At 48.2% G+C, this 15021-nt stretch overlaps 1 protein-coding gene across 1 annotated transcript; it reads right to left on the bottom strand.

The window, feature by feature from the left end:
* Nucleotides 1–9335: 9335 nt before the first annotated feature.
* On the bottom strand, nt 9336–10895 carry LOC142576366 (retinoid isomerohydrolase-like). The gene has a single exon (XM_075686504.1). The coding sequence runs from the start codon at nt 10851–10853 to the stop codon at nt 9336–9338; it is 1518 nt and encodes a 505-aa protein (XP_075542619.1). The 5' UTR covers nt 10854–10895.
* Nucleotides 10896–15021: the final 4126 nt, after the last annotated feature.

Here is a 15021-nt window from a genome sequence, read left to right as displayed (position 1 = left end):
AGCGTGCAAAGTATGTGGGATTAAGGGCCACAGCCATTTATAGGCTCCAACAAACAGAAATGATTACATGGATGTAAACATTGAAACCCCGAAGTGGCGTAACTCTTACTCAAGACCACATCTACTATACGTCTGAGCGCTGTACTTCGAAAGGATAGAGAGGCAGACGCATACTTAGCAGCAGCATATCATATGGCGGGGAGGATATTCTAGCATGCATGCATAAACAGTATAGGACTACTTACGTGTCAGTGCATGAGTGGCGGAGATAAAAGCGGGTATGTATCACTCATACTTCCATACTATTTTGCAACTGAAGTGCCGCAATAATTTCGTCTTTCAATTTCGGTGAGTGCAGCGCGCGTGACACCAGTGGCGTCGCATTTTTTTTTTCGCTCCAATTTATGCGATAAAAAAGCTGACGCACATACGCGGTGGCCACTCCCTCGCCTCAATGGGAGGAACATGCATGCAGCGCTTGATTTCTCGCCCCTGCATTACTTTAGCTATTCGAAATGAACAAACTGGAGCACTATAACGCCATACGTCACGATGGCGCCCAGCAGGCGGATAAGAAAGCCGCGTGTGAGGTCGAACACCTTCCAGGCGGTCAGCCGGCCGTAAGGTCTCGAGAAACGAGACAGCAGCGAGAGTACTTGCAAGTGTGCCTCGCAACATATGTCTGCCACGCAGCCCGCGCAAATCCAGAATGCCATGGGCGAGAAGAGGTCCTCGAAGCGCCTTGTAGCTTAAGCGAGACGCGATTGCAGCCGCTCCAAGCGACGCAGCTGATTACAGAGGGCTTCGAATCCGCTGCAGTTGGTGGCCCAGCGAAGACGGCGCCACTGCAGAGACATTCGAAAGTTATGCAGCCGGGCCTTGAAAAGCGCACAGCATACGGCGTACAGCACGCCCACGTTAAAGATGTAAATGTCCGCACTGACGGTGTACACGACCGATTCAGCGGCCCACAGTATGTCTGCTCCCGCTTGCTGCAACCGATTGGCCTTCAGGCCAAACCATAGCTCGGCGAAGTACACTTCTCGTGCCCTCGCCTTCATTTCCGGCAAGAAGCTGTAAATGGCAGCGAAGAGCACGTTGCAGAAGGAGAACAGCCTGGAAATCCACATGAGTACGTTTAGCCTCCGTGGCTCCAGGCTCGGAGGGCCCAACTGCGAAAAAGGTCCGTAGGAGGGATGCTAATTGACACTTTGTTGCTGTGACCGAGGTGTCTCGTCGGAACATGATCGACGCGACGACGACGCTGCAGCCTACACGGAGGCATGCCAGTGGCCGGCGGATTCCGGAGTGTTCCTTACGCTCCATAATGGTTAGGACCAAGAGAGCCACATGGTGCGCTAGGACTACCGCCACCAAGACTACCACGGCGCAGGTCTTGATCTTCCGTTTGAGGTTGTACGTAGAGTCCACTGACGACAGTCGCTGTAGCGTGCTGGAGTTGCAGGTAACGGAGTTCAGTAGCGACTCGATGTTTGGTGGCAGTATGGCTTCTTGATCCCTGTGAGGCAATATTATTGCTGGTCGTGGCTACATGACTGCGTGCGGATCCCCCGTATTTTTTTTTCTGTCTATAGGGCTCTGAAATTGAACTTTATGAGTGGTCTTACAAATAAACGTAATCGTCGATCGGTATCAAAACCCTGAGAGCCCTGTGCTTGCGTGAACCTACGCAGAAGCGTGATCGCGAACTAGAATGCTTGATCGCTGCTTGGACTTACATATGCGACGAAAGAGTTGACAGGTGGGTGGGACTGCCATAATGGGCTTCCAGCAAGCATGCTGGTCGATTGGCATCGTTTATTAATATCGCAGTCTCGTATTGATTACGGCTTGTAGAGGGGACGAACGGCAAGCGAAGTTGACAGGCGAGCCATGATTGGCAGGAGCCCATAAGCAAATGGCTAGAAACGTTGCGGAGTATGAAAGCACTGGCGGCTTTTCTCTAGTTTGTTGAGGTCGAAAATAGCGGAAGTGCAAGACGGCTAAACTACCCATAAAGCGAGGTGTTAAACTTCAAAAATGAAACGTTGTGGTGGGGATTGGAGGCAGGGAAGAAGAGCAGGAAATAAAGGGAGAAGGAACGGATGCTAACTACAAATCGTGTCTGGTTGGCTACCCTACGCTGGGAGAAGGAAAAGGGGGAATGGAAATATGAGATAGAGAGAGCGGGGGAGCAAAGACACGGTGAGCTAGGGGGCTTAAATTCTATTAGTCCTAGCAAATCAAATAGTAGCATAAGTTCCATCTGCTTTCGTCATAAGCCTCGTCAAATGGGGCTGTGGACGCTTTCCATCACCGTATCGAAGCTGTTCACGTGGGATCTGTAGCCACAGCGTAAGCCCAGACCATGTTGTTTCTTTGCGACCAGCATGTGGGCTAGAACGCTTTCGCCTGCATGGGTCCCTTTACTGCAGGCTCACTCCATCTCTCTACTTTCTCCAACCCGCCTCCGTCTTCGTGTTTTTGGTCGCTGTACCTTTCACGCCTTCCTCGATCGATAATGGTTGATAAGTTACATGCTAACATCTGTGATATGGCAGTTGCGTAGTTTCATTAATATGCCCGTGAAGTGGCGTCTGAAAGTACTCTGTGGTCAGAATTTTTCTGACGTGTGTATCTATAGCACAGCGTATGATAAGTTGTTAAATAGTGTTTGCACCATTTTTTAAGGTTAAGCACTAGTAATGAATGAATTCAACATGAAGTCACGCTAGGCGAAACCGATAGGGACGAATAACGTACCACGCGAGCAGCACGCGACACATAGAGCAGGTGGAAAATACGCACTGGAATTATTGTGTACATATCCTGATGCGAGCGCAGGCGCATGAAACAATTAACATTAGATTATTACTCTTTGCGAATGTGATAGAACCCAAGTGTCCTGCACAGCCATGTGCTTGGCGTCAACTCAAATCGCCTGACGGAAAGTTCGGACGCGTGCTCACTAACACGCTCTTCATGGTGTAAAGGAATGTGATCTCTAGTGTGGAAACGCTTGAGTATCTTGCGTCTCCTGACGTTCATCTTCCTAGCATGACTCTCGCATCTCCTGGAATTCGGCTTCACCGTATGACACACGTGTCGGCGGGAGTCGGTGTTGTAGTTACGCAACTACGACGAGATATGGTACGATTAACAAAAAACGAATTAAATTATCGGGTTTTACGTGCTAAAACCACGATCTGATAATGAGGCATGCCGTAGTCGGGGACTCCGGAAATTTGGACCACTGTTGTGACTTCGGGGTAGAGGGGAAAGACGGACTCGTTCCGTAGACGAAGAAGAAACGAAAAGCTTTATACAATATTTACAGATAGTCGATGATAGCGTACAGATAGCAGTAGGAGCGCATCAGACCGACTGGGCGGCTGCAAGCGACTCTCTGTTCTCGCAATGGGCCGGTTCGCCCTTAAAGGGAAGCTGAAGAGTCTTTCGAATTCGATAAGACGCTCATATACGGATGCGGGAACCTTATAAAGCATGAAGGTAAAATTTTGAGGGGGATTTTTCACTTAGGAACGACGCAATCGTCGGTTAAAATTGCGCTGTTGCTCCGCCCCCCGTCGAGCGCCGCGCGCTGCTGCTGACGCTGACGATGCGAGCGGAGACCGGAAACCGCGGCGTAGTGACGTCAACACTGGTGTACCGCTCCTTCGCAGTCTCCGCGACCGTACCTGACCGGGCTTATTTCTGCGTGCGTGCCGTCCTATACTGCTTCGCTCGACCCTACATCCCTTTATTTGTGTGCGTGTATATAGGAATGGTAGTTGACGTGCGCAGCATCAATTGAACTTGTAGGCCGATCATGCCGGCGTTCTGTGCAGCCTACGCTTGCACGAACACCAGCGGCCGCGACGATGTTCGGATGTTCCATTATTTCCTGCAAGACAAGAAGCTTTCAGCTAAATGGGAGGCTGCTGTGAAGCGAAACAACTTCAAGCGCTCAAGAACAAGTGTTGGGCTCTAACCACTTCCGTGACGATTACTACCGGAGTTTATCAATAATGCGTGCTTTGAGCTCTCCTAAAAAAAAAAAAACAGCACGCTGAACGGAAGGTGCATGTTTATCGCCCACCCTTGACGCAGGTTTCATCGCCAAGCGCCGCGAATTTTCTATTCGTACGTGTGTTTTGAAACAGCCTGCATGCAGCTACCATAACGCAGTGCAAGCGTAAAGTTTGCATGTGTTGGAAAGCCTGCTCACGCCAAGACGCTGCGCTCCCCCTTCTCTCGCACACATAAGAAACCGACCATCTCACGTAGCCGACGGAATTCGCCGGTTACGAGAACGCGTGCGGATGGCGCGCTGGTGAAGGTTCTATACTACACGTGCTACAACAGCCGGTAAACTTTTCCCGCGTTTAAACCGTCTGTGTAGATTGCCGACAGCTTTGGGGCAGCGCACAAATGCTGAAGATCGCATCACCGCTTACGTTCTACGAGGAGGCATGCAGGAACATAACAATACAGTTATTTGCCCGGAAACGTACTCACTGGAACGCTGAAAGCAGCTTATCAAAAAAGCATACTCGCCAAAGAACATTTCCAACACAAGGAGATGCTAACACTTCGCCTTCGTTCGCGTGGAAAGCAGTGCTTGCACCAGCATTTTTTGCTTCTTGGAGAGGCCGGCTCTTTGCAATCGGCTCGTACATGTAGGGAGTAAAGTATAAACCCCTTACAAGTGATCTTGCACGCGACAGCGACAGCGCTACAAGCGAGGCGATGGCTATCGCGTTCACTCGTCGTCTGCAAGCCGAACTCCACGTGAGCGACGACTTCCCGGTATGAGGGCAGCAATATACGCGCCGAAACTAGCGTGAAGCATGCTTTATCAATTTAAGTTGATGTATTTCATTGAAGAAGGAGCATAAAATATTTCTGAAGGTCTTGCACTAGGTTCTTATTCTTGCACGTGTAAAATTCAATAGTTTGCTCGTTCCGTGCGACAAACAGTAGCATTTGAGTTATGTACATCCAGTTTCGGCTTCGCACAATTGGCTAGTCGCTCATAGCATTTCCGGGTGACGAGCGACGAGTTCCAGATTTCTAGAAACGAGCGATCGAGCGACAACACCGAGCGATTTGTTCAAGCGACGGCCCGTTTTTGTCGCTCGAAGCCGTCGCCCGTCACCGTCGCGCGCAACATCGCTCTCGTAGAGTTTGGACTTAACGCCGAACTCCTCAGAGGAACGCAAGCTCTCGAAAATTTCCATGACCGTCTCAGGAAAACACCACCAAACTACTTTGCACCGTGCTTCGTGTGTAGCGGCAGCAGTTGGTCCGGACGAACACAATTGTTGACGTTACGAGGCGCCCGACCAATCACAGGCGGAAACGAGGCGCGCGAGCTGGGCGTGTCTGCTGCTGCACTTTTCGTCGAAATAAAATATGTTTGCGCTTTCTTTCGCTCAATTTCGATGCGATATTCGAATTCAGAGGGTTGAAAACCATTACGTACTGCTCTTCACTCATTTTTTCTGGAAAAGCTTTCAGCTTCCCTTTAAATTCCTTTGGCGACACCTTGTCGGCAGGAACCGGTTTGGGCGAGTTGTCGGCAGGAACCAGGCGGGGCAGGGTGATGACCTCTCCCGCGTCGAATTCTTGATTCGTCGCGGAGATGTGGGAGCTCTCGTCGCCTCGTGGTGCCTGTAGTTTGGCAGCTCCCGTCGCATCGTGGTCGCCACGTGGTGCTCGTAGCATGCCACAACAGCCCCCCCGCCGCCAGATAATACATCCAGAAGTCGAGCTGTTCGACGCGGCTCGACGTATGCGATGTGCTGATTGGGTGGCGTCCTTGATGGGGCCAAGGAAATGGCTTTGCCGCCGTTTCATCCGCTGGTCTTTACTTTGCTCAGCCCAGAGAACCTCCACTGGAACGACCGAGAATTAACAACGCCAAACCGGTCCGGCCAAAGCAAGCACTCTTAGAATGCGCTTCAAACCGCCAGACGAAAGTCAATAAACAAAGCCCTCTATGAAAGCTGGTTACGCTATACGAAATAAAATGTTTCCGAACAACTTGAGATACGTGTCCGAGAGAAAAAGTCGAGATACAGACCTTTCCTTAATTGTCAACGCGTGGCAGAGCTAATCAAATCAGAATTGTTTCGCAAGCGATTCTTGACTGTAATGCCGGCAGGTTGGTAAAGACCAAGTTTGCCAAATATCACTTAATTTTAACCCCGAAAGCCATGAGGCAAAGGTTGAGCGCTCTGTGCTAACTTGTGCTAATCTGAGCTAATCTATGCGCAAGGGCGCCACTTCGCAAAAATAGAGGGACATCCGACAACCTAAAAAGCCCTCCACTCAGTTCTGTCTAATTGCACTAGGCAAAACGAGTACCACATTTTTAAAGCACCAAACGAGTTTAACTAATTAAGAAGCACATACTCAAACTCTCGCGAACGACATAAAAACAAAAGTGAATTTAAATTCTCCTCTAACACTTACAACTAAAGCACACGATACATAGATCAAGTCACAATCAAAATTCAGCTTTCAGGCTCTTCCTAGCCTACTTATGCGTAAATACAACAAACAAACGGAAACACTGAAGCTTGCTTTACTCAAGCGTTCAGCAATCAGGTTTTAGTAGAAAGTGAACAACTAACAAACAAAATTTCTCTTTATCGCGAACAGAAAAGACAAACAGCTTGAAACCATGCGCTTTACTTTATCTCAACGATTTAAAACGCGCAACATGCGACTAAACTTTATCGCAAAGAGTAAAAAAATGAATACTAAAATTACAAATAACCAGAAGGGCTTTCAAAGTACCATGTATCGCTCGGTGTTCGCATAGACACCTTTTCAGGTGCGTTCGAGTGCGTCGATTCATTCGTGAGTCTGCGCACTATCTAATCGCGAGACAAGAACAAAACTGAGCTGCCCGAAGCAACTGTGACCTTCCAACTGGCGGCCTCCAAATTCTGGGAGAGTGGCGCACTCACGGACCCGCGTGCACACTGTCTCTTTCGCCGCTAAGCAGTCACCTTTCTTTGACCGCTTGCGAGTCAAAATCACGCCACCGGTCTACTCTATATATATATAAAAAGAAAGACCGGCACGATCGGAGCGGTGAGCAAATTGCCCGCAGAGCCCGCCTCGACAGCAGCGCAAACTCGTGACGTAGCGTCTTCTCGGTTGTTTACATTCCTTTCGTGATGTCGATGTCACGAGGTGCTGCGTTTTGCGGTTGGCTGCACGCACGTACTTTAAAATTGATTTTAAATATGTTCTAAGCTGTATTCGCCATTGATATATTGCAGACGATGTGTGTATGCCCACATAAATTGATCTCACACGTTAACTCGACTTCAAAATTTTGTGTCAGTACTCCTTTAACATTGTTCACGAAATTAACACGCTCAAATGTTTTCTTATGACTGCCGACCACACTTCGTACCACTGCGTCTACTTGTGTCGTCTGTAAAAACATTAAAATAAAAAAAAAATGCGCGCTCCGAAAATTTGCAGCTGAATATATTCCAGTGAAATTAATTGATCGGTAAATAATAAATACAAAAGAATGTATAACTCTCTTCAACGGGAAATCTTTAGTGCTCATTTGTCCGTCAACGGCAGTGGCAAATGCATCTGATTTACTAAAACAGACACAATAAATTGTTCGTGCGCTTTTCCGTCATGTCAGTTAAAAATGGTCGCTCTGATGGTATTCAATACCTTTAATTTGGCTTTCATAGCAGCTTGTCGAACCTGTGAGCAGCGCATTCGCAAGTTCGCTGTTCGTAAAGACGTTGCAGAATGACTTTATTTCATTGGGTTGCCTTGTACAGTGCTAAAATAAGCCTAAACTATATGTCTGAAGAATATACATTGTGATCATTTTTAAATTTTATGGAATTTTTAATAATCACCTGTTGCACATAGTATAATTCTGGTCGATGAGCTGGAATATTCGAAGAGGCGGACATTACTAGCATGAGAAATCGAAACACACATTGAACTAATACCAAAATTAATTAATACTTTCTTAATTATTTACTTTACAACCCATATTGCAACTTACGAATTGTAGCCGTTGAGCTTGCAGGGCGTATCCACTTGAAATATACTTCCAAGATGAAACCAGTTTCGATACATTATTTCCCAAATCGTGGTACGAGATACATGGGCGCTCCAGTTACTTTCGTGCTTCAGTGTACAATAGAGCTTTTTATTAAAAAAAGTAAGTGGAACGGCAGTGCTTTTTTACGGCGACTTTGATTGATAGCGCATATCTCCAAACTGGCGTCATTCTGGAAATTGCAAGCTTATCTGCTACAAATCGTAAATTGCAATATGTGCCGTAAAGTAATTAATTCAGAAATTAATTATTGATTTTTAGTGAATTAGTTCAACAGGTGTTTCGAATTATCGTGTAAGTAATGTCCGCCTCTCTGAATAATTCAGTCAAGGACCATATTTATGCTATCTGCAAAAGGCTATCTTTAAAAATTCTGCAAAACATGAAATTTATGACCCTGTATAAACGGAAGAAAGGGGGTTAACCGAGAGGCCCGATTTTTATTAGTCCTATCATGAGAAGCCAACAGACACTGACACCAAGGACAACATAGGGGAAATTAGTTCTGCTTAATAAATGAAATAAAGAAACGGCGCCGCGGTAGCTGAATTGGTTGAGCACCGCACGCGAAATGCGAAGGTTGTGGGATCGTCCCCTAACTGCGGCAAGTTGTTTTTTCATCCACTTTCATTTCCATTAATTTATCGTTTCTTTATTTCATTTATTAAGCACAAGTAATTTCCCCTATGTTGTCCTTCGTGTCAGTGTTTGTTGGCTCTCATGATATGACAAATAAAAATCCAGCCCCTCGGTTAACCCCCTTTCTTCTCGTTTATTAGAAAACGAGGGTCTCGAATACGGCAACATTGATGCCTTCAGGTAGCATGTGTGGGTTTATTGACCAGTTGCCTTTACCCAAAAAAGATCACGTTCTCGTGACGCCTGCGGCAGAAAGGACGTTCCACGTCCGCCGCCAAGGTCTGTGAGTGGTGGCGCTGGCTAACACTCCCAGGGTTCTGATAGGAAACATAAATACCGAAGGAAGGGGATGGGGAAATGGCGCAGCGGTAGTTAAATTGGTAGAGCATCGCACGCGAAATGCGAAGGTTGTGGGATCGTCCCCACCATCGGCAAGTTGTTTCTTCATCCACTTTCATTTCCAATAATTCATCGTCTCTTTATTTCATTTATTAGGCACAAGTAATTCTCCCTATGTCGTCCTTAGTGTCAGTGTTTGTTGGCTTCTCATGATATCACCCTGTATAGCAGTTCAAATTGCTCTTTAAGCCTGCTTCTCAAGAAACCATCCGTGAAAATCAGCCGGAATTGAGGACGCGCAGTCAAACTCGGCAAAGGCCAGTTGTTTGAATGTTTTCGCGTCCAATACCACCAGAGCGAGCTTCTTCTCGTTCTCCTCGTGCAGAAGGGAGCTCAGGACGACACCATCGTCTTCCTCAACAGCGCCTGGACGCGCTACAAAGACAGGCTCTGAGGGGAGCCATCTTTGCCTTTCCCAGCGCAGCCATTCGCCCGTAGTGACGTCAAGCTTGGAGACGAATGCCATGTGTTCTTCGCCTTCGACGTTGCTGAGGTTGTAGCTATACTTGTATGGTTTCCCATTATGGCCTTGGTTGATTCTAGGAACTTCCCCACGCAGCTTGCCCTTGGCTAGTTCCCGGGACTCGATGATCACACGCTCGCCCGGGCCTCGCTTCAGAGGCAATAAATAACGACGTATTTGTCCCATCTTGAACACGACGGGCTTTTCCACCGTGTAGTCGAGAGACCTGATGATGCTGTCGTCGTCGAAGCATATTAGGTCGACCACGAGCTCGTCGCCCTGCTCGAAGGCGTTGATGTGGTGGAAAGCGCAAAATGCGGCGGACTCAAACACGGCGGGGTGAAGCTCCCCAGTTTTCTTGTTCATCACGTGAAAGCGGACGTTCTTCTCGGCATCGAAATTCAGGGAGTTCACGTACGCCTTGTAGCCCAGGTACTTCGTCGCTAACATGGAAGGCAGGTGCATGGAAAGAGACTGCTCCAGCACGACCACCCACTTTTCGGTCATTCCGAAACTGTGAATGTACGGCAGGGATATGCGAGATTTCAATGGTATCCTGCCCACGGCTCTGACACGGTCCACCGAGCTTTCGGATCCGCCGGGAGGAAAGTGCACAAGCACGAATGAATGACGCGCACCTACGTGTGTACCGATATTGTACGTAGCGCCGTCGTCGGGGTCCAAATGTGGGTGGGCGGTGGCAATGTGCACAGCCACCATTTTACTCAAAGTTTTCTTCTCCATAGTCTCCAACGACGCAGGGTCTACTCGAGTCATGTGAGGTGCCTCCGTCATCGCGTACACCTCGTCGCCCACGGGCATCACGTTCACCAGAGCGTTGTCCGTGGCGTCCATGGAGAAATACGACGCCACCCGTTCGAATACGGTGGCACAAGGGTCAGGGTGCGCCGCGGTTCCAAACTCGGAGACGACGATTCTGTTGGCCCGCTGGTTGCGTAGGTATGCTTCGCTTCGCAGGAAGCGGTTCTGGTAAACCACTCGGCCATTCTCTATGGTGAACTGCCTCAACAGTGCGGGACCGTCGAATACATGGTTGTAGTGGTCTGGGCCGATCGAAGACATTCCCGGACCGTTCCGTAAAAGCCTACCTCGAAGCCAAGTTGGCAGCTCTCCGCGTAGCAGGCCCGTGACCGGCTGCGAAACTTCGGGCACGCACGAGCGCCTGTAAAACGTTCTCGCATCGATGCCTGAAGCCGTTGCTTCTTCTCTTGCGGCCATCGCTTGCTGTCGCCCGCTCCTAGTCGGAGAGAAACACTCCCCGCCTTTGCAGCAAAGCTATATAGAGAGAATCGCGTTAGGGCCTCTAAGGGCGCGCCAATCAGATTATGCGAGCGTGAGGGTTGTCAAGAGCTCAATGTCTTCCCTTCTCCAGTGGATCCGCTAACCAGGCTGTGTCAGCTGAGCGACAGCGGGCAACGGCCGCGGCTGAAATAGAAACTCCTCGTCTCTCTGTTATCGACTCTGCGCTAGAACCTGTCTGGAGATAAAGCCCCTTGATAATTTGAAAGTAGCGACTCTCTCCTCCCCGCGGCGCTTTCCTCCTCGATTCTTCTCGCCTTTTCTCCTTGGCTCACGCGGACGGGCCGCAGCATTCTGTGGAGGCACGTTATTTTGGGTCAGTTGCACGGCCCAGCGGTGGTGAAAATTTTGGGAAATGCTGATAACCGCATCGATAATGCTCACGGCAACGTTTCTGAGGAGGTTGGTTTTTTCCTAACGCCGTATGAGCGGGGCATACTGATGGAAAAGGTGGAGGAGGAGAAGGAAAAACGTTAATTGAGCTCTAGAAAAAATTTGATGAGTTTTGCGAAATCAGATGGTGTCTTCCATCTTCTTATTATAGGCCGTCTGCCCCTAGTCCAGAGCTCCGCTGGATGCCGCTGCCAGCTGGGCCCGTTGGGTCAGCCCTAGTTGGACGTCCTGACGGTCGCTGGAGAGCATTCCTTCCCATTGCTCCGCACTCGGGTTTGATATTATTGGTTCCGCCTTTGTTTTCTGGCAGGCCCAAGTTATATGGTAGAGCGTGGAAGTTTCCTGGCACCATGGGCATTTGTCAGTGTACTGTGTGGGTTGTATTTTACTGAGTGTGTTTAAGTTCGGATATGCACCCGTGTGCAGCAGCCTCCAAGCTACGGAGTTCTCTCTAGTGAGAGAGCTATGCGGCAGGGGGTACCGCTTCCTGCTGCCCTTATAGTGGTTTAGGATAGCCGAGTATTCTCTGGGGACTGGCTCGGTTTCCTCGAGGTCATTGGCGGAGGGTGCTCGGTATGCAGTGTATCCTCGAGCTACGCTGCTGACCTCACGGTTGCCTTCCACGTCCCTGTGACCCGGCGTCCACACTATCGTGTGACTAATTGGTTTTTTTTTCTGAGTTTTGTGTGTGGTAATCTTCATAGCGGAGTATGCGGAGCGCTCTGTGACCTATTCTGCCTAACATGTAGCTTCGGTATGCTGTTTGGGAGTCGGTTAGTATTGTTAAGGACCACGTAGTTCGATAGCCCTCCGCTACCGCTAGAGCGATGGCCGCTTCTTCAGCCTCGACTACCGTGCAGTCCCGTAGAGATGCGCTGACGAGTTCTAGCTTTGAGGCGAGTTCAATACTGCAGACAATTTGTCTGCCACATGATGAGATGCTTTACTTTGTGCGTCTGAACTAGTATTGCTTGTGGCAAATCCCTCTGTGTGTGACTTATTAAGCCAAAGCCTTATATCTCTGCTTCAAGGACACGTTGTGAGGTATTCAAGATATCACGTGACCTAAGGAATGCCGGAAGCGCACCAAAGTATGTCCAGACGTGTATAACAGATGATTATACTGATTAGCAAAGTTAATTAATGATTGATTAGTGATTGTATTAATATAGATTAAAGTTATTAAGGAGGAATAATGTGTGTTAAGGAGAACGAAGGTCGATGAAGGTGCATTAAGGAGGATTAGGGCGGATTGAGGTGGATGAGGAGGATTAAGGTGGATTACGGTAGAATAGGATGAAATACGTTGCGGTGCTAAACATTATTGTCTGCAGAATATTTCTTGCATTACTACTTCATGATAACAATCACGATTGATTGCTCAACCTTCGTAATCAAAGCGCATTGATGCAATTATTCCGGCTCGTGTTAAATCAATAGAAAAATTTTCCCTACAGAACAAAACCGCAGAAAGGTGCTTCTAAACATTCGCTATTAAAGCGAAGATTCCCGGCCTCCGCCTAGAAGTCAATATCAATAGCAAGCGTGCGCGATCATGTGAACACCCCCTGCACATTTCCTGTATCCATGAGAAAACCAAATAATAATCGTCGCCCACTCATGCGTGCGTGGAAGTGCAGTTCAAAGCAAATTCCAAAAATCCAAGGTGTCCTTAGGTATCGCCTAAGAGACGCTTATGCGAAAGTCTTCTAAAGCCTACTGTAATTCTTCTTAATCCACCTCTATCACCCTTCTGCCTCCCTATCCCACATTGATCCTCCTTATTCCACCATTATCAGTCTTATTTCTCCATCAACCCTAATTCAGCTTAATCCATTCTAATCGACCTTAATCCTTTTATCCACCATAATTCTTTTTAATACGCCTTAATCATTGATCATGCACATTAATCCTCCTTTATACACCCCTAATCCACCCTTAATCTCCTTAATTCACCTTATTCTTTCTTCATCCACCTTAATCCCCCTTAATACATCTTAATCATTGTTCGTGCATGTTAATCTACCTTAATCCACCTTAATACACCCTAATCAACCTTAATCCTCCCTAATCCACCCTAATTCATTCACTAATGAATGATTGATTAACTTGGCTAATCATTAATCTCTTATACACGTCTGGACATGCTTTGGGTCGTTTCTGGCCTTCCTGGGTCGCGTGATATTTTCTGTTCACAACGCGACCTTGAAACAGAGATCTAGAAACTTTCGCCTTAAAACTTAAAAAAAAAACGCAATGTTGACTAGCTAGCGCTCATCACCTGCAGTACCACGGGTATACTTGCCGCTAATTTTTTTCGGGGCCTGCATTCATTGTATGACGGACGCACACATCGACGTAAACTGAAAATAATAGCTCGTCCACAAGCCACTATTTCGACTTCAGGTAAAACAGGCAACCTGTCCTAACAATAACCAAAAGTTCGATCGAGAGGCTGTATCATCGCTCAGAATTCTTCACAGTGGGAAACAACCTACAGTGCTGCATTTCCGACTGAATAACAAGAGTTGACGACGTGCGAGGTGATGGAGTCCTACCGGAATATTAAGCATACTGAAGACAACTCCATTCTTATGCAACGTACAAATTGCCGCAGCAAAAATGCTGGTGAGCAGGCCAGGAGAACTAAAATAATGCAGCATTAGGGAGTGCTTCGATACGAGCAATAAGAAAGACGCCTCACCTCGAAAACAACATTGTTCTTTGTCTTGTTCTTTCGGCCACTGTTATGCAGCCACTGCTTCCTGTGCAAGCCGTCACGCTTTTTGATGTGGTATCACAAATATTGCATAACCATCTTCAGCCTTCTTGCTGCAGTTATATGCGCAACAGCACGGCATAGCGCTAGCACAGAGAGCAGGGAACACAGCCTACAACGTTCTCTACACCGAGCTAAAGCGCCGATCCAGCCGAGCTGAGGAGAAAAATGGCGCGGATTAAAAAGAAAAACACAAACAAAACGCAAGATCCGCGCGTTTCCACGAGCAATGGCAGGGGGACCAATCGTCGTCCAGAAAAACGGGGGTAAAACTGGTTGCCGCGGGTGGGGGAGGCGTAAGGGGTGAGGAGGAGGAGAGGAGGTCGCGCGGCGGCGGCAGAGTTTAAAGAGGGACGGTACTTTCAAATTATCAAGGGACTTCATCTGGAGACTACCCCTGCCGCTGCTTCTTGCCCAGATCACTTTCTCGATACAGGGTCCTCGGGCCTCGTGACACTCCCTGTGACGCGAGAGAGAAACTCTGGGGGCTTTTGCTCCTTGAATATATGTCTCTGCATAGGCACTATGAAGGAGGTTTCGAGCGCGTATTGTAAGCGTTTGTCTAGCCCTAGACATGCCGGCACCGCGAAGTAGGGTTGAGTTTGTTTACGCTCCGTCGATGGCTGCCCGTGCAGTCAGACATTGGGCACGGATGCCCCATTTGGTAATCGTTGTGTCTGGAGCTACGTCGGACAGACTTTCTCGCGCCTGCGGCGTTGCTGCTGGGTCAGTCATGCCGGATCAAACCTTTCATGTTTCTTACGGCGCTCTACCTTCAAACAAACATCACTGATTTTTCAGGGGGACCAGTAAGGGCCGTAGCGGAGGCCCGGCCTGCTCTCCTGGTGCAGTATCCTCTCTTGGCAGGCTTTTCCTGTTTCGTTATGCCTCGTATAGTGTACGATAGAACAGTAG

Source organism: Dermacentor variabilis, chromosome 1 (assembly GCF_050947875.1).
Source record: "Dermacentor variabilis isolate Ectoservices chromosome 1, ASM5094787v1, whole genome shotgun sequence".
Classification (NCBI taxonomy): Eukaryota; Metazoa; Arthropoda; class Arachnida; order Ixodida; family Ixodidae; genus Dermacentor; species Dermacentor variabilis.
The sequence above is the reverse complement of the archived record's forward strand: the minus strand, read 5'-3'. Positions and strand labels throughout refer to the sequence as shown.